At 42.4% G+C, this 19,939-nt stretch overlaps 1 protein-coding gene across 6 annotated transcripts in view; it reads left to right on the forward strand.

Annotated features, from left to right (window-relative positions):
* SPRYD3 (SPRY domain containing 3) overlaps positions 1–19,939 on the forward strand; it is a 49,471-nt gene that overhangs the window by 15,693 nt on the left and 13,839 nt on the right. For all 6 annotated transcript variants that reach the window (XM_063293949.1, XM_063293948.1, XM_063293950.1 and 3 more), the window contains exons 7-8: positions 11,068–11,217; positions 15,542–15,599. In XM_063293949.1, coding sequence (XP_063150019.1) covers positions 11,068–11,217; positions 15,542–15,599 — 208 coding nt within the window. The remainder of the gene's footprint in view (positions 1–11,067; positions 11,218–15,541; positions 15,600–19,939) is intronic.

Here is a 19,939-nt window from a genome sequence, read left to right on the forward strand (position 1 = left end):
TGGTGGGAGGAGATGGGCAGTGACAAATTTGATAAATAATAAATGAATGAATGAATGGGTTCCTTGAAATGTTTTGGAAAGTGAGTATTTCTTATCTATTAAGGACCCACCTGGGAATCAGTGTCAAGTTCAGAGATACAATGGCAAGGTCTCTGATGAAATCATCAAGAGGCATGCATATACCTACCTTGTGGTACCTGGACTACCTCTGTCTTAGGCTGAGAGCTTTGAAGTGGTTAGTCAATAGGCTGCTGTGTAGAGATTGCCCACCCAACACTTCCCAGGACAATGCAGGTGGCCTCTAGAGAAACTACATAATAGCACATAGTGTTCCATCTTGCTTTCTCTTCCCTTCCAGTGGGAGATAGAGGAGCTGGCTTAATGAAAGTCAAAAACCAACATCCTGTGTTCAGAATGACCACGTTGTGCCAAATTTGAAGGTCAAGTTTCCTTTGAGTTCTGGTAACTTCCAGGACATCTCCATGTAGTTTTCTTGGCTAATAATACAGAAGTGGCTTGCCATTGCTGCCTTCTGGGATATTTTTTTGTCTTCCCAGTCTGGCTTATGGCCCCGGGATTTCTGGTTGTCTCTTTTTCAAGTGCTAACCAATTCCAGCCCTGCTTAGCATTTTGAGATCAGCTAATGGTGGCTAGGTGGTGCCCTCTAGCTGGGCTCTACCTGTTGACTTTCTTCAGAGCGAATTGAACCAAATATACAGTCCATTCAGTTGGTATTTCAGAGAATACTGGCCTTGCCAGGAATTGTAGTGGAAGAAATAGGAAGGTATTGTGATTTATAGGGCAGGGACAGAGGAACTTGTGCTGTCACTTTGAAAACTTCATCCCTTCTGGCTTCAACAAACTCCCTACGAGCCTGAAAGCAGGTAGGCAGCCTACGACCCACTGGACTGCATGTGGGCCCCCAAGTATCCCTAGATCTTGGACCTGACGTTAAGTGGCAGATGTTCAATTCTGGATGTCTGTTGTTGTTTTCATTTTGGCAATTAGTCTTAAAAATAAAAACACTTTAAAAAATTCTACCCCCCTCCAAAACGGCCCATTTACCTGGTGATACCATTGAACAGACCCTCTGATGCCATTGAAGACTGAATTACTGAACAAGTGCAGCCCTTAGACCATATTTTAGAATTCTAATTCACAATAACAGCAGCAAGGAACTACTTCTTCTCCGTCTCTGTCTCCTTCTCACTACTACTGCTGCTACTACTACTATTTTGGAGGCAGTCTTTGAAACATTTTACACTGGACAAAAGCCCGATGGTGCAAAACTACCTTCCTTCTAATTAAGTGAATAAGAGTCTTTTTTTATTTCAGCTAACCCAAATAGAATAAGATCCATAATAACAAAATGTGGTGCCAAATAGAGAGAGATACGGTGTCTTTGAGGCTTCTGTAGTTCATACTGAATGAGGTAGGGTAATTGAGTTGTGGGATTATTTTCTGGTTGAACAACGATGCCTACCTGTGGAAAAGAAACCAATCAGGAGAAGAGTCAACTCTCCTTGCAGGGAGGTTTTTATATGGAGGGGAAGCACTGGAAAGCATCCTCCCAGGTCTCCATCTGTAGTCCCATAATCCAGAATTCATGTCACTCCTCCTCTGTAGGCTTGTTCATTTGAAACAACTGGATTGCAAACAGCAAATTCTAAAACCCTAGCAGCAGGTCTACAGGACCTCTGGTTCTTCTTTTGAGCTCCTCTTGCTCATCTGTTAAGTAGTAGTGTTATAAAATATATATTCTTTGCTGCTGCATTTCTAGATAACTTTATAAGTGAATTTGCAGTGCTTGTTGTGAATATAGCTCAACTAACTGGGTAATACCCTATGTATATTCCCATTGCATTACATGTCAGGTTTTTTCCCTTGGGTGTTCGGCAAACATTACTTATTTTATAAATGCATTGCTGGAAAAAAATTGTGCCTAACAGTTAGTGCTTCTTGCTTGGTTTGCTCTGATCCTTAGCACTATTGTGGAGATTCAGAGAATCGGGGCCATGCTTATGGAAAATTGCTTAAAAACCTATTCAACTCAGAGCTTTGCATATTTCATTACCAAAACCAGTTCAACAACACATCAATTGAACAAATTATCTTTTGGCTTGGAATTGGGTCTGCTGTCTCATTCAGACTACCTTGGAATTGGATTTGGGGTATATTAAGGACAGATTTTTCTTGGCCAACCTGCTTGGCTTAAATCCGGAATATGCTACCAGGTTTAAGTTCCTTCAACTGCTGTTGGCTGAGGATTAGTCTCATATGACCAGCACAAAATGCGGGGCCTGCATCTGCTTATCTTAGAAGTTCACCTGTTTATCTTGGACACTGTCTTGCTTGGCCGTCATGTTCTTCTCTTTGTCTGCTGGAAACTTCCCCTTATAAACTAGGGTTTAAAGTGAAGTTCCATCAAGAAGCTCTCTGGATGGAATTTTTTTTTCCATAGTTGTGGGTCTGCCTGCAACTTAATATGCAGTGGTGGAGGTGCAGGTTTAGGGTAAGGGTTAGAGGAGAGACAGGCTTGCAAAATCATTTTTGTGTCTATCACTGCAAATAACCAGGATAGCCTTGAATATAACCACCATGTTCATAAGTAATATATATTTCACTTATTAGATGCCACAGAGAAGCAGGCAATGCCTTTTTTATTTCAGATAGATAGAATCTGTTCATTTGCAGTATCTGCCTTGGCTCTTTTCAGAGAAAAAAAAAGGTGGATTAAGATAATTCTTATCCCCAGTTCTGAGACAAAGGACATGTCACCAGTTCCTTTCCGTGTATCTTTATTGTGCTCCATGCTAGCCAGTGTATGTTATATGACCACAGAACAAGGGAAATGTCCCACTCTACCTCCTTACCTGATTTCAGATTCCCCCCTCTTAGCCTGTTTCAGCTGTTTTTGTATGATTATAGCAGATCCCTTTCCAATGTGTGTCTGGGTATTTGTGAATCCTTTTCATTTTTTCTCTCCTGAAGTAATTTTACTCACACATACTAAATTCCTACCCAGTATACTTCAAGACCCTGCATGGGCCATGTTCACTGTTAACTTGTGACTTTTGTTTTGAGAAACGATGAACAGACATGGAATCTCCTGCGTGGTGCATATGTATGAAGGAGGGTAGGGAGTGAGCACGAGAGAGCATGCGTAGGTGGGAGTGTGGCTAGCAATGAAACTAGTAGAAAGGCTTGGCAATTTGATCCCAGAGAGAAGTTCCTCCCATCGCCAACCCTTGGTAGAAACTCTCCAAGGTGGGACTTTATTGCAGCGCAAGGTCACATAACCTGACATTTAATATTCTAAAAGAAGTTTGGTGTGGGTTAATGGAGGAGATCCAGAATCAGACCCTTTTTGGCCTTGAGTGCAACTCTAAAATCATGTCCTGTTTAGTCTGACCTGGAGCTAGTTTTGGCCCTAATTAAAATTACATGAGGTCCAAAGTGGCTTATAGAAGCCCTTCCTTCTCAACATTGCTTGAAGCAGTCCCCTAAGCAGGAGGTGGAGATCTTTTGGCTCTCTGAATGTTTGGGGCCATATCTTCTAACAATCCCAGCTGGCCAGACTTCTGGAGAGGGATGCTGGGAGATACAGTTCAGCAACCTCTAGATCAGGGTTTCTCAACCTTGGCAGCTTTAAGATGTGTGGACTTCAAATCCCAGAATTCCCCAGCCAGCACACTGGATTTGAAGTCCACGCATCTTAAAGTTGCCAAGGCTGAGAAACCCTGATCTAGAGGCTACGTATTTCCCATATCCTGTACATTTTACAGGATGTACTGAACCAGAATTACTGGAAATTTTTCTCTTTCTTCATTCTGTCCTCCACCTAGCAATGCAAGTTTCAACCATGTGAACTTCATGTCTCCTCTCTCCTTCCCCCCTCCTCCACCAGACTGATGGAAAAATAAAATGCATAACTTGAATTCTTCTCTTGGACAATTTTAATATTTTGTTTATTAAAGGGCAGCTCTTCAAAGGTCGGCCGTGGGTTTTCAGCACACGGCTGGAGTGGGAGGTAGGCTTGGATTTGCCCCACGTCTCTTGGAAGTGATTGTCTGTTTCTGCAAATCTGGGTGTCTTGGAATTTTGCATGTCTGGATTATAATAGCCTGGAGCCATCTCCTTTCCCAGGGTCACCCTGCTGTAGGAATTGGAAGGTGAGCAATTTTCTTTTCCCCTTCTCATCCTTTTAAATTTCAAATTAGACTCCGGTATGACCAGCAGACAAAGCTCTTTTCTTCAGCTAGACATTTCCATTATTATGGCAGCTCCCTCTCCTTTCCTTTCATATGATGCATTTCATTTTTACTGCAGTGTATTTCGGAGACACTGATGAATTAAAGCAAGCTAGTTCTTCTTGGGCAAAGCCAAGCCTAGCCTTGCATTTTCCTCTCCCACCATTTTGAGGTGGGAAACACGAGAAGATTCTAGCATATGCTCAAAATGGCCCAGCTGAGGTGGCAGCATTTGCCTGCTCTTGCAAGAGCTAAGCAGGGTCAGTGTGAGGATGAATACTGACCACAAAATCCAGAATGGTAGCCTAGACGGGCTACATTCCCAAAGAACACAGTGAGAAAACACTTCTGTATGGTGGCTGAGACTCAATACTGTATAGACACTAGGAGTCAAGCCTAAGCTAATGTAATTCAGTGGAGAAAAACTTCACCCCCGTCAAAGTTCACACCAGAAATCCCTGCCCTGCCCACATGGTAATATAGCATCCCACCCACTTTGCATTATCACTGAGCCCTCCATGGGTCTTTGCTTCTTCATTAAATCCAGACCCTGATCACCAGAAAGTCCATTCTAGCCTTAGTTTCCATTTAGTCTGTTGTGTTGCTGTCATGGGAACAACAGCTGTCTTTGGGCTGCTCCTGCCCCACCTAGGTTTTGAAATGACCCCTGCCAGAATTTGCTGCAGTTAGCATGATTTTGTCTTGTAGGGCTCTTGTACTGTTAGAGTTACATGGCAAAAAGAAAAAAAAATCTTCTCTGGTGTGTTCTACAGGGAAGAAAACACAGAGGAACCTGCTTGCTCCTAAACATCAGCTTATTATGCATGGTAATTTTGCATAGTGGCCCATTCTTCAAGTCACTGGGACCTTTATGCTGTTTGTGGGGAGGGGAGGGCAAATGTTAATAAAACTCAACCTGGATACTTCTTTAGAATATTTTCTTTCCTGAGAAAAATCCCAAAGGTTGCACAAATTCTCAGTACAATTCTGATTCTAGTAATCGTGCGAAAAGCATAAAGGGCAATGCAGTTGAACTTCTTCCACTGTCAGCAGCTCAATGGGTGACATGATGCATACTTTGAAATTTTATCTTCAAAACAATAGGGGCTAGAAAATTTTATTAACCAAAAAAAATTAGACTCTTGGAATGCTTAATCATCTCTCCAGTTTAAGAAACTGGATATGCTGGGTGCACTGACAAGATCTGTTTGCCACTGACAGAGCAAGTGTGTTTTCCTGGGACCAGACTGAGTAGCATGACTCTGCACCACAAATAAGAGACTGGGGCTGGGAAGACTGGCTCAGATATTCTGCCTTGCCTGGTTTTTGATGATTGAATAAAAGGCTTGTTATTGAGGCTTGTCACTGAGAAGGGATTAAGGTGCTTTTTAAAAGGGAAAAAAAGCTTCTACAAGTTATTATCTCTATTACAATAATGTTATTAGCCTACTGTGAGGCTGGCCATAAAAGTTTTGCAAGTTTACCCTAACCTCCTCATTCTTTTCTGTGCAGCCAAAGGAACACTGCTGCATCTCCCTAATCCTATCCGTATTGATTCTGGGTGAGGTATCATGCAGCTGCATATTTTTAGCCTGCAAATAAAACCACAGGGGAGATTTAAATCACATTTGGGGGATCAAGTCTTTCTCTGTTCGTTTTACTTTCATCCACAGAGCAACACTAAGCAGCTCTGTGGCCATCCATCCTAGATAGGTGGCAAAAGTTGTTTGGCTGGGCAAAACATGGAAAATGTCCTTAAGGGCAACACCTTATTTCTCCCATTAAAGGAAGGGAAAGGGTTGAAGAAGATGAGGTTACTTTCTAGATAAGACGTTTATCTAAATATGTTAAATTATGTTCTTCCAGCTGAAGGTGTGAAACTGCAGGCTACAAATACTGGTGAAGGTACACATGTGTATTGGTTCCATCAGTGTTGCAGCCTTCCCTAACTGGGAGCATTCCAGGTATATGTTGGGAGTTCTTGGACTTGTAGGCTCAGCATTTGTGGAGGACTCAGCTGGAAAAATCTGCTTATGGGGAGAAGGATACTCAAGAGTGAATATCACATTATTAGACACTTTGCTAACACTGATGCCAATGACTGTGCTGTCGGAACATGGAACTTAACCATGGCTCCTTAATCAAGATAGTGTGGTATAGTTAAGAATGGGGTATAGTTATTGCTAGCTATTACCAGGCATTAAATATTGCCGGTGTCTGGAAGAGGTGAGGAATTACTTTTTTGAACAGTTGATAATTGTGCAAGATTTGAAGGAAAAAAAGAAACACACACACCAGGTTGTTATTTCAATACCAGTAGCCACATCAGATGCACTCACTTATCCCTCTTCACCCACTCCTCCTTCATTCAGTTGCCATTCCTGCAGTCCAGATTGTCACTTTTTTGGGTTTGTTCTTACTGTAAAATTATTTTAATTCGTAAAAGTGACTGAAAACCTTTCCATAAAACTATTGCTGTTATGAAAATCATTTCGATGAATCTGGAATGTGCACAAGAGCATTACTTTGCAATTGTTCTTCCTCCAAGGATAGATCCTTGTCAAGGTTGCTCACCCCTTGTGTCAAACTGCTTCCTGATCCAGCTATTTGAAATGTTTGCTTTCTGCTTAGATGGATGAGCAGTTCCCGGAATTCTGCAGCAGCATGGAGAGCCAGTGGAAAGGGTCAGCGGTTTGCATTTTTTCCACCCGGCTGCAGAAGCCAGGAAAATTTGGTTCAGCGTATGGCTGGGCTCCATGAGAGGTGTTCTGTGCACACATGCAAAAATGAGCACTCGAGGTTCAGATTAGGCATACTTTGGTAGCATCACCGACACTCTGCTGGCCTAATTTATGGGTTGAGCATGTTAACTTGAAGGGCACATGCAGTGGTTAGTTTCAGTTTCTCCCAGGAGAGGCATGTGGTTCTGGCACTCATGGCCATGTTTCCCTGCAATCTCTTTGCTTTTCTTTAAAAACAGAAGATTTCTAACCAGTATGGCTCGCAAGACAGACTGGAAGGTATGCATGAAATCTCTGGAATGTACTACTGGCAGCCCTATTCTCAGGCAAAACTGGTGTTAGGTGTGGCCATGAAAGGCCAAGCAAATTAGAGTTTAATGTGCTGTTGTATTTGATTGCCAGCATCATAGAAAAAAGACACTTGTGGGATGTTCTGCCTCTGGTGCCAATATATCTTGGCTGTCCTTGGGTACAGTGTTCCTAAACAATGGGGATGGAGATGTCAACATTTCTCTTTGGTTTCAAATAGCACAACATTTAGGTTAGGCTCTGTCATATCAGGACCTGCTGGACAAGAGGTCTAGTTGTTAGGATAGGGGCTTTTATGCTCCGCATAAAAAGCTCCTGGCTTCTCCTGGCTCCTTATATTGTTAGCAGAGCAAATGATGCAAAGCAAAAAAGTTTGTGAACATTTATTCAACTTCCTTAGTCTACATAGAATTATCTGTGTTCTTGGTGTCAAAATATGTAAGATGTTTTGCAATGCAAAAACCAAAATAGGATTTTTGCTTCCCTGCCACTAGATGTGAATCACCTTGAACAGGATTTGAATAGGGCTAGAGGCTGTTCAGCCCTTTCCCGGTGTTCAGTAATGAGACAATTCCTTATATGAATACGGCTAATAAACTGCTTTTGCAAACAGTGCTTAATTGACATTAGCTTTCATATGTGCAGTGCCAACATCTGAAAGGAGAGCCTGTGCTTGCTTGCTTGCTTGCTTGCTTGCTTGCTTGCTTGCTCATTCATTCATTCATTCATTCATTCATTCATTCATTCATTCATTCATCATGTTTACAGTATGTGGCCACCCATCTCACAAAAAGTGACTCTGGGTGGCGTACAATAAAAACTTGTTGTTGTTTATTCGTTCAGTTGCTTCCGACTCTTCGTGACTTCATGGACCAGCCCACGCCAGAGCTTCCTGTCGGTCGTCAACACCCCCAGCTCCCCCAGGGACGAGTCCGTCACCTCTGGAATATCATCCATCCACCTTGCCCTTGGTCGGCCCCTCTTCCTTTTGCCCTCCACTCTCCCTAACATCAGCATCTTCTCCAGGGTGTCCTGTCTTCTCATTATGTGGCCAAAGTATTTCAGTTTGGCCTTTAATATCATTCCCTCAAGTGAGCAGTCTGGCTTTATTTCCTGGAGGATGGACTGGTTTGATCTTGCAGTCCAAGGCACACTCAGAATTTTCCTCCAACACCACAGTTCAAAAGCATCGATCTTCCTTCTCTCACCCTTCCTTATGGTCCAGCTCTCGCAGCCATATGTTACTACGGGGAACACCATTGCTTTAACTATGTGGACCTTTGTTGTCAGTGTGATGTCTCTGCTCTTAACTATTTTATTGAGATTTGTCATTGCTCTTCTCCCAAGGATTAAGCGTCTTCTGATTTCCTGACTGCAGTCAGCATCCGCAGTAATCTTCGCACCTAGAAATACAAAGTCTTTCACTGCTTCTACATTTTCTCCCTCTATTTGCCAGTTATCAGTCAAGCTGGTTGCCATAATCTTGGTTTTTTTGAGGTTTAGTTGCAAGCCAGCTTTTGCACTTTCTTCTTTCACCTTCATCATAAGGCTCCTCAGTTCCTCTTCGCTTTCAGCCATCAAAGTGGTATCATCTGCATATCTGAGATTGTTAATGTTTCCTCCAGCGATTTTAACTCCAGCCTTGGATTCCTCAAGCCCAGCATGTCGCATGATGTGTTCTGCCGTACTCCTTTCCCAATCTTAAACCAGTCCGTTGTTCCGTGGTCTGTTCTTACTGTTTATAAAAAACAATTAACAAATCCAGAAAATTTTAAAAATTGTGATTAAAAGGCAAAGAGGAGGCAGCAGATATTAAGTGCAATGGAGCCACCTCAACAACTCACCAGTCTCTGGGGCCCCTGGGCCTGATGGCATAACCAAGTTTTGAGGGACTTCCAGAAAATTAACAGGGATGGAGCCAACCTCACTTTGGGGGAATGATGTTCTGTGAGGGGAGTGCCATGGCCCCTGGGTCCCAAGTGTAGCTCCCTGGCAGACAGGACCCGCAGCATGCCCCTTCTGCTGGATCTGATGGGACGGGCAGATGTAATCGGGGAGAGGCAGTCCCTCAAATAACCCAGCCCCAGGCCATGAAGGGCCATAAAGGTCAAAACCAGCACCTTGTATTGGGCCCGGAAGCAGACTGGCAACCAATGTAGCTAGCGGAGCAGAGGTGTAATATGTATTCTTCTTGGGGCACATATAACTGCCCACATAGCTGCATATATTATGTGCAAGTTGGCTTCCGTGCAAACAAGGTCCCTGAAACATCAGGTCTTTGCTCATATGGAAGCTATGTGCATCTGTAATCCTGAATCCGGTCCTCTTGCAGACTTCATTTGAGTGACATCAGTGAAGTTTAATGTATATTCTCTCATGCTGAATATTTTTGTTGAAAGCATGGATAAGGTTATTGCCAAAAGCCAAAAGCTCAATCCCATCACTTACAGGCTGCATATATGGACAGGCACAGGTTATATTTCTTCAAAACCTGTCTGGGAAATTGGTCTGAGTTTTATAAAATCTGTAATGTGCATCTGCTGGACAAGGCACCCTCAAGAGGGAAGAGGAATAAAGAAGGAACCAAGGAGTACTTCCTAAATTGAAAAATCAAACAAACAATCCTTAAACCAGAATAGATATATAAGTAAAGGTACTGCATTATGAAATCAGTGTCAAAAGGATGATGGCATATACTCAAAGGGTAGCCTCAGCAAATGAATAAAATGGAGCAAGAATTAATAATACACTGAACAGGAGTTTAATTTGCTGGTATATATTACATAGCTTAAATGGGACGCGGTGGCGCTGCGGGTTAAACCGCTGAGCTGTCGATCGGAAGGTCGGCGGTTCGAAACCACGCGGCGGGGTGAGCTCCCGTTGCTAGTCCCAGCTCCTGCTCACCTAGCAGTTCGAAAACATGCAAATGTGAGTAGATCAATAGGTACCGCTTCGGCGGGAAGGTAACGGCGTTCCGTGAGTCATGCTGGCCACATGACCCGGAAGTGTCTATGACAACGCCGGCTCCAAGGCTTAGAAATGGAGATGAGCACCGCCCCCTAGAGTCGGATTCGACTGGACTTTACGTCAAGGGAAACCTTTACCTTTACCTATTACATAGCTTAATGACTTTTTTGAAACGTTCCTATAATCAATATCCATTTCTGAAAATCAACTTCTCTTAGTTGTACTGTTTTACATTTATAACCATTTCAGGTTTTGTAGTGAGATCAAGATTTGCTGATCTTCCAAATTATTAGAACCTCTTAACTTGGAGGTTCCGGTGAAATAAGACAGAATGGTTTGTGGACGCATATCTTGGACTCCCACTTCAGTTGCCAGTAGCCTATTTAAAATAGGAGAATAAAATAGGAAAAGCAAAAACATTGTTGTTCTGGGGATATTTTCCAACTTGTTGAAAAGCAGCCTTGCATATCCACAGAAGTGGATATATGATATTTGCAAGGATAGGATTTTCCAGCTTGTGGTTTCACATGTTACTCTTGATTTGATTGTTGTTGCACACTGTTCCATGTTGTAAGGCACACAGACTGTTTAAATACTGTGCAGCGACCAAGTCTAATGAATGCTTACCATATGGCTCTCTCAATTACCTTTGGGCTCCCTTGTTTGCTCTTTTGCTGGTCAAGCTTCTCTATAATTAATACAGAGGATGTTGATAGGATTATGGCTGCCTGTGGTGACTTCGGAAGATGGAGTGTCAGGCCAGATGGGCTGGCAGCTGTTATCTTGTCTTCTCTTTGCAGCTCTTGGAATATATAGGGAAAGGGAAGAGCATCATTGATGTGGGTCTTGCACAAGCTCGGCAGCCTTTGAGTACCAGGAGTCACTACTTTGAGGTGGAGATTGTGGATCCAGGAGAGAAGTGCTACATCGCCCTGGGCCTTGCCCGCAAGGTAAAAAAGCCCTGGGGGAGGAAATGGGTGCTGTTCTGCCTTTAGAGGTTCCATCACTAGCAATGTTCCCAGATGTACAGTCCCAACGCGTCTGCAGGGCACCAAATTGGGGGAAGCTACTCTGTATATGTGTGAGGATATATGTCCGCTGTGTGTTGCCTATGAGAGAGAGGGTAAGAATTCCCTTTTAACATGGAGCTGCTCAGGACTTCTTTTCCTTGTGGTGCAGCCCGTTATGGCTCACTGAGGGCTGTGTAATACCAACACAACTTTAGGCCAAAGCTGTTGGTTGGAATATTTCCCATGTGTTTCCCTCTCTATTTCTGGGGAAGTACCACCTGGTTTACAAAAGCCCACAATCATCAACAAAATAATTGCAGTTGCCCACAAAAGATGCTGTAGGGAAGAGCTAAGCAAGGACTAAAAAAAAAAAAGACCTAAGTTTGTTTCTCAGTTCAGCTTGTAGTCCTTGCTCTTTTTAACATCTTTGCAAAACTGAAGATGCTTGGCAATATCTCAGCATCTGCTTAAAGCTGGGGCTTAATTTGACCAGTTTGAGGCTTCTGTGTTAGGCCAAGCCAGGGAGCAGACGTTTGAAACTCTCCATGTGAAATGATGAGTCACTGCATGGTGCAGCTGCCAAATAGAAACCATATCACATAGTCTCTGTGTGGCATTCATAAGGGTAGGATGGACCTAAAATAAAGTAGTGATGGCTAATGAAGGAAATAACATTTTCTCTCATTGGAGGGCAGTTGGGGCAAGTCTTTTTAAGATTGGTCATTGCATAGAAATGCTGTAGTAAGGGTGCCCTTTTCTAATTACTTGTTCTTTTTCTCATACTATGAAATCAGGGTTCACCAACAGGAAATCTAGTTCCCCCAAGCTTGCACTCTATCTCTGAGGGCTTTTTCAATCTCCTCACCCCATCTTAGTGCAATTTGTCAATTTTAGTAACTCTGGGCTGGTGATGAAGCTTTCGTAATGAAGCCATGCCATAACCATTTCCCTGAGACCAGGCAGTTGTGCAGACTTCTATTTCATTAGTAGGTTTCTGCCACAACTCCCATTTAACTCTTGCCATGGGGCAGATCAATATCTCCTGCAAAATACAGTAAAAAACTAGAATTCCCTTCCTTCCTCATTTCTGCGGGCATGGCACCTTGCTTTCCTTTAATTTCCCCTAAACCCAAATTAGTTTCTCAGAAAGGTGGTGGGCTCTCCTTCACTGGATATGTTCAAGCAGAGGCTGGATATTCATTTCTCAATGATGCTTTAATTTTGATCCCTCCCCTGAGCAGGGATTGAACTCATTGGTCTAACTGGCCCCTTTCAACTCAAAGGTGGGGTGGCGATAGGCTGGTGGAAGGAGAGATAAAACTCAAGTTCAACTTGAAATCTTCATTAATGAAATACAATTAAACAAGGGAAAACACTCCAAATGAACTATGAGTGCCATCTATCCTATTTAGGTATTATTGCAGTTTTAAAGTGACACATGAGGAGTATTCAGCATTACAGCTGTGTCACCAGGTAGTGCTGTTCTTTCCTCTTGACTTTTGTTTATGTTAACCTGCTAAGTTCTGTCTGCAAAGCGGAAGCTCCGAGTTAACTGCTTCTCTTCCACCTCCTTCAGACATTAATCAGAGCAAAAATATGTCATCTGGAAAGATCAGGGTAACCCTTAGCAAATGTATGTACCACCATTGATCAACCACTCTCTTCAACCTATAGATACACACTGTCTTCTGCTCCGGATTGGCTAAGTTAGGTTCTCTTTTTACTGGCAAATTCCAGATCATAAATTAAAACCAGGCTGTACTGCATATTGAGGCTGGATTGGCGCCTGTCCCTCTTCCTTTCTTGTCTGACGCAGCCATCTGGTTCTGTTGTTTGCCTCTACGCATGGCCTGGATTCATGTGGCCTTTGAGACTGAGCCAGTTCATTCCCTCCTCCTCTTGCTACAACAAGCAAATCCCAGCAGTCATGGGAGATCCAAAAAAGAAAGAACTGGATCAACATCCTTTCACTCTCCCTTGAGTTCCTGATTCACAGGAGAATAACTTGCCCTGAAATGATCTGGCATTTCCACATCTGGTGCGTCTCTGTGCCTAAGTAAGGGCGGGGTGGGGGGCAGGCAAGGGAGTATGGATATAACTAGAAGCTGCTTTGTGGGAATCCTGCTTCGTTTTATAAGGAAACCAGGAACAGCCATAGTGAGTCTCAGCCATGGCCAGAAACAGAAAGCAGAAAAAGAATATGCAAAAACTCTTGACTTAAATGGTAATGGATAAAATCTCCTTCAAGTCAAGCTTGATTCCCTAGTGACCAAATTGAATCTGGTTAGTAGTTGGGTAGGAGATCATTAGGAAATCCCAGAATTTTAGGTGAGATGGGGAATTTGAAAAACATCCTGGAAGAAGGCAGTGGCCAACCACCTCTGTTTTGTGGCCAAGATAACCACATGGATGTGATCTAGATAAGTGCTTCCCTAACTTCTGGTAGTTGGGACAAACTAAAAGATTTACTTCAGAGTGTGATTAAGAATTAAATGCTGCCAGAAAAACCTGCTATATACCTTTCTGCTTTACCTGGCTTGGGTTGCATCCTTGAATTTGGTCAGCATGTCTGTATCATGAATGACAGAAGATCTGGCCACGACTGATGCAGAATGGTGCTGGAATTGTCTGTCCAGAAATTAAATAGAATGAAAGCAGTGAGAGCAGACAAGTAAATCATGCAGGAACAGCAGATACCCTCTGATACCCTCTGTGAATGAAATCTGAAAACATCTGACTCATTTCCATGGCATGTGTGTCCTGAGACAAAATGAAAGACTATACAAAAACTGATCGTCTCATTAAAAAATCCCTTATATATCTGTGTACTTCCCACTGCTGCCACCCCAAATTGTGGGGCAGAATGGTTAAACATGGTTGTGCTGAAATTCCCATCAGCCCTAGCCAGCATGGCCCTTAATATTGATAAGAATTGTAGTGCGGAAATGTTCAGAGGATTAGATTCCCTACCCTTGCTTTAAGGGAGCCAAGATTTGAAGAAATGTTGTATCAAATTCATCCAGGTTGGATGCAGTATAATTGATATCTGTTCTGTGAAGAGGAGCGACTGTACTTAAGTCATCCTGGCTTTAAAATTAACATGCTGCATTTTGTCTTGAAGACTACAGGAGGTGATGATAGTAGTGTAATAGCTATAAACCAAACTAATGCGCACAGTCTCTTCTGGGAGAAGGGAAGGTCAGGGTTCGATGACCCTTCTGTGCTAATTGTAATGACACCAATATGTAAATAACCCTTTGTGACTTTCTTTAGAATGCTTGTATGTTGACTTTCATGGGTACAAAGCAACATACATAAACACATGAGAATAACTTTCTCCATCCAGATGCTTTCTTGCTGTGCTTGGCTGCAACTCTCACCAGATCCAGTCAACAATAGTCAGTGGCTGGGGATGATGAAAATGCTAGTCTCGCAGTGCTAAAGGACGCCAGGCAAGTTAAACAGTAAACGAGATCTCTAATGTCCCTAGAACTATCAAAGGACAAACCGGTATAAAGTGCATCCTCAGCTGAGCAAGGGCTTTCGTCTTCTAGTGCCCGGGTGTGCAGCCTAAGCTGTGGAGGGCTTAACGCTTGACTCGACTGTAGAAACCCTTCTTTTTTGCACTAACTGAGGTTCCAGACATGAGGAAGATAAACAATATAGTAACAAATAATTTTAAAATTACAGGAAGGTAGTGTGGCACCTAGAAATGAAGATTGTGTGTTAATTTTTTTCCTCCATAGTTAGTCTTTCTTAATCTTGCTGTATTCTTCTTTTGCTCCTTTAACTAGGTTTAATTCTCACCTAGCCTGAGCAGCAGTGCCTTGTAGTTGTTAAACTCTGGAAACTTCAAAAGATGATTTTGGTTGGTCTCATGTGTGAGAGTTTTGGCAGTTCCTAGGAAGGCTTCCCTCCCTTTCCTTCTGCCACTGCTTGTGGTTTAAAGATTTTTTAGTGTGATCCCTAAGGATTAAATTGTCTGTGCTGTATTGCAGTTCCCGCACAGGAATGCCTGTTCCAGAGCCTCAACCTGTTCTTGCAATCACAGCCCGGTGTTGGGAGGAATAAAAGGGCCCTGGCTGGCTTAACTTTCAACTTGCAGATTTAAAAAGGGTCCACAGAGGCAGTGAGAGCTTTCACTAAAGAGGTGCATGCTTGTTTGTTCATGCATGCCTACAGTGAAAACTCATTTTCTCTGTGGCATTTTTTGCCAAAGAAAATGTATTGATGTGCAACTGGCTATATTTCTCCTTTGCTCTAGGATTATCCAAAAAATCGGCACCCTGGCTGGAGCAGAGGATCTGTAGCCTACCATGCAGGTGAGTATCCAAGACCCAACTTCAACTATAATAGACAGAAGAGTTTGGCTGAATCACACGTTAGGTTAACTTCGCTGTATTTGCTTTCTCTAAAAGAATACCATGGAGATGTCAGCTGTGTGGCAATTTACAGAAGTTAAACAGTATAATTGCAGTAATTTAAAATGTTACATCACCTTTCAAAATACTTTTTCAAACAGAGAGCCCCTTGTTATTCTTTGGAAGGCACTTGAAGATGAAAATAGCCTGGTCTGAGGATGAGAATTCCTTCAGTTATGGTCTATTGCTTTCAACACCCCGCTTCTTGTAACTGCTCACATAATACATGAAGGTTAGGTTTTGCAGTGCGGATGAACTAAAGGTGCGAAGATGGTCCTGGGATCAGTCTCCAGATAGATCCAGAATGTTAAGATTTAGTGCATCATACTGTGCGCCAGCATGGCATTTTAACATTGAAGTTTCTTGGAGTTGTTGAATGTTTATTTTTAAAGCTATCCTGTTGGGATTAAGTATGTTTGAAAGTATGTGTAAATTTCTTAAATAAAAAGTAGTTGATTCTTCAGAGGAAACAAAAAAGATACCTCGCTATCAACACTTGGGTGAAACTGTTAAGGTTTGGCAGTGGGAGCGGATAGGAGACTGAGCAGAGGTCGGGATTGAGGGCGTATCCTCAGTTGCTCTGCTGACATCTAAAAGAGATGAAAATGGGAGTATACGGAATGCTTATACAGGTTGGGGTTGTTGATTTCTTGTCTTCAGTGGATAATGTTAAAGATTGTGATGTCAAATTTGGAGTGATTTTTCTGCAAAGGAGCCCTGTCACTTTGCAGCAACTTCTGAGTATTACTCTGAGCTTGTCTACTTGTCTTAATTGTTTAAATTGAGGTACAGCATAGTTAGCTAATTTGCTAGGGCAGTTAATGATTTAAGCACCACAAAATTAAACATTTGCTGCTCTAATCAACTGAAGGCATCTATTCATACCTTCAGTTGTTTAGAACAGCAAATGTTTAATTTATAGGATGTCATTAGTCAGAAGGAGAAGGCAGCATTATTATATAACAAGCCTTCTTACTGGACATGAGAAAGGGACAAGATCTCTAAAATAATATTTTCCACCAGTATTTCTTGATAGTTCTTCTAAGAGAGAAGAACTGCTGGCCAGGTCAGGAGACTCCTTATCTTCCACTTATCTACTCCTGGAAGTTATTAGCTAGCATTCCTCATAGGCTGATTTAAGCTTTGTTTTTCCTTTTTTAATTTTTTTTTAATTTTTTGTACTTTTACAGACTTTGAGGTTCCTGCTGGTATCTGTATCTCATGATTGATGGTGGTGCTCTGGCTATGTAAGGATCCATTCTTAGGGAACACCAAGAGCCCAACTGTTTGCGCCTGAGCTACATATATTCCCTTTTATTGGAATAGAAGGCACAGCCAAGCATAGATACCACCTCTCATGAACTGAAGCTATGTCCTAGTTCCCTGTAATACGGGTCCTGGCAGTGTTGAAGAAGCTGTTTCTGGTTACCTCACTGATCATTCTTAAGCTTCTCCTTAGCATTCTCTTCATTACCTTCTGGGGGATTCCCGAAAACAGTTTAACAGTTGACTCTTTGGATCCCTGTCTCCTGCTTTTCCTCTTCCTATTTTGTTTCAGGTTCACATGGGATCTGGCTTCAGCACAGCTAGGGGTTCCTTGTACTCCAGTATCACATTCACCTCCGTTGTTTGTCATGCCGGCACAAATGTTTCACCTTGTAGCCTGGCATTTTTTCATCATATGCGTAGTTTTGCACTTAGCTGTTGGGCGACCATCAGCATAATAAGAAGTAAAAAATGATTCCTCACTAAAACCAAAGTCCTGTAACTAGATAGTGAAAGTAAATCTGAGTCTGCATCATTCACAATAACAGCAATTAAGTCTGCATTAGCAAACCATGGTTAAGATAGTGATTCTTACTAGTAATCCCCCAGGAACGTCTTTCTACCTGTCATCCATGCTTAACTAACTATGAATTATAATGGTTGAAATCTGGTATACCTGGAGGATATCAGGTTGGGGGAGATCTACTACTGTGGACAAGAGGACCACAGAAGAAATGGAGTAGCCTTCATAATTAATAGTAAAGTGGCTAAAGCAGTGCTTGGATACAATCCAAAAAATGACAGAATGATCTCAATTCGAATTCAGGGCAGGCCAACTAACATCACAGTGATCCAAATATACGCCCCAACCACAAATGCTGAAGAAGCTGAAGTAGAGCAGTTCTATGAGGATCTGCAGCACCTACTGGACAACACACCTAAAAGAGATGTTATTTTCATCACAGGAGACTGGAATGCTAAGGTGGGCAGTCAAATGACACCTGGAATTACAGGTAAGTATGGCCTGGGAGAACAAAACGAAGCAGGACATAGGCTGATAGAATTTTGACAAGACAATTCACTCTGCATAACAAACACTCTCTTCCAACAACCTAAGAGACGACTTTATACATGGACTTCACCAGATGGACAACACCGAAATCAGATTGACTACATCCTTTGCAGCCAAAGGTGGCGGACATCTGTACAGTCGGTAAAAACAAGACCTGGAGCTGACTGTAGTTCAGATCATGAACTTCTTCTTGCACAATTTAGGATCAGACTAAAGAGATTAGGGAAGACCCACAGATCAGCTAGATATGAGCTCACTAATATTCCTAAGCAATATGCAGTGGAGGTGAAGAATAGATTTAAGGGACTGGACTTAGTAGATAGGGTCCCGGAAGAACTCTGGACAGAAGTTGGCAGCATTGTTCAGGAGGCGGCAACAAAATACATCCCAAAGAAAGAGAAAACCAAGAAGGCAAAATGGCTGTCTGCTGAGACACTAGAAGTAGCCCAAGAAAGAAGGAAAGCAAAAGGCAACAGTGATAGGGGGAGATATGCCCAATTAAATGCAAAATTCCAGAGGTTAGCCAGAAGAGATAAGGAATTATTTTTAAACAAGCAATGCGCGGAAGTGGAAGAAGACAATAGAATAGGAAGGACAAGAGACCTCTTCCAGAAAATTAGAAACATCGGAGGTAAATTCCAGGCAAAAATGGGTATGATCAAAAACACAGATGGCAAGGACCTAACAGAAGAAGAAGAGATCAAGAAAAGGTGGCAAGAATATACAGAAGACCGGTATAGGAAGGATAACAATATCGGGGATAGCTTTGACGGTGTGGTCAGTGAGCTAGAGCCAGACATCCTGAAGAGTGAGGTTGAGTGGGCCTTAAGAAGCATTGTTAATAAGAAGGCAGCAGGAGATGATGGCATCCCAGCTGAACTGTTCAAAATCTTACAAGATGATGCTGTCAAGGTAATGCATGCTATATGCCAGCAAATTTGGAAAACACAAGAATGGCCAGCAGATTGGAAAAAATCAACTTATATCCCCATACCAAAAAAGGGAAACACTAAAGAATGTTCAAACTATCGAACAGTGGCACTCATTTCACATGCCAGTAAGGTAATGCTCAAGATCCTTCAAGGTAGACTTCAGCAGTTCATGGAGCGAGAATTGCCAGATGTACAAGCTGGCTTTAGAAAAGGCAGAGGAACTAGAGACCAAATTGCCAATATCCGCTGGATAATGGAAAAAGCCAGGGAGTTTCAGAAAAACATCTATTTCTGTTTTATTGACTATTCTAAAGCCTTTGACTGTGTGGACCATAACAAATTGTGGCAAGTTCTTAGTGGTATGGGGATACCAAGTCATCTTGTCTGCCTCCTGAAGAATCTGTATAACGACCAAGTAGCAACAGTAAGAACAGACCATGGAACAACGGACTGGTTTAAGATTGGGAAAGGAGTACGGCAGGGCTGTATACTCTCACCCTACCTATTCAACTTGTATGCAGAACACATCATGCGAAAAGCTGGGCTTGAGGAATCCAAGGCTGGAGTTAAAATCTCTGGAAGAAACATTAACAATCTCAGATATGCAGATGATACCACTTTGATGGCTGAAAGTGAAGAGGAACTGAGGAGCCTTATGATGAAGGTGAAAGAAGAAAGTGCAAAAGCTGGCTTGCAGCTAAACCTAAAAAAAACCAAGATTATGGCAACCAGCTTGATTGATAACTGGCAAATAGAGGGAGAAAATGTAGAAGCAGTGAAAGACTTTGTATTCCTAGGTGCAAAGATTACTGCAGATGCTGACTGCAGTCAGGAAATCAGAAGACACTTAATCCTTGGGAGAAGAGCAATGACAAATCTCGATAAAATAGTTAAGAGCAGAGACATCACACTGACAACAAAGGTCCGCATAGTTAAAGCAATGGTGTTCCCCGTAGTAACATATGGCTGCG

This window comes from Candoia aspera, chromosome 2, assembly GCF_035149785.1.
Source record: "Candoia aspera isolate rCanAsp1 chromosome 2, rCanAsp1.hap2, whole genome shotgun sequence".
Lineage (NCBI taxonomy): Eukaryota > Metazoa > Chordata > Lepidosauria > Squamata > Boidae > Candoia > Candoia aspera.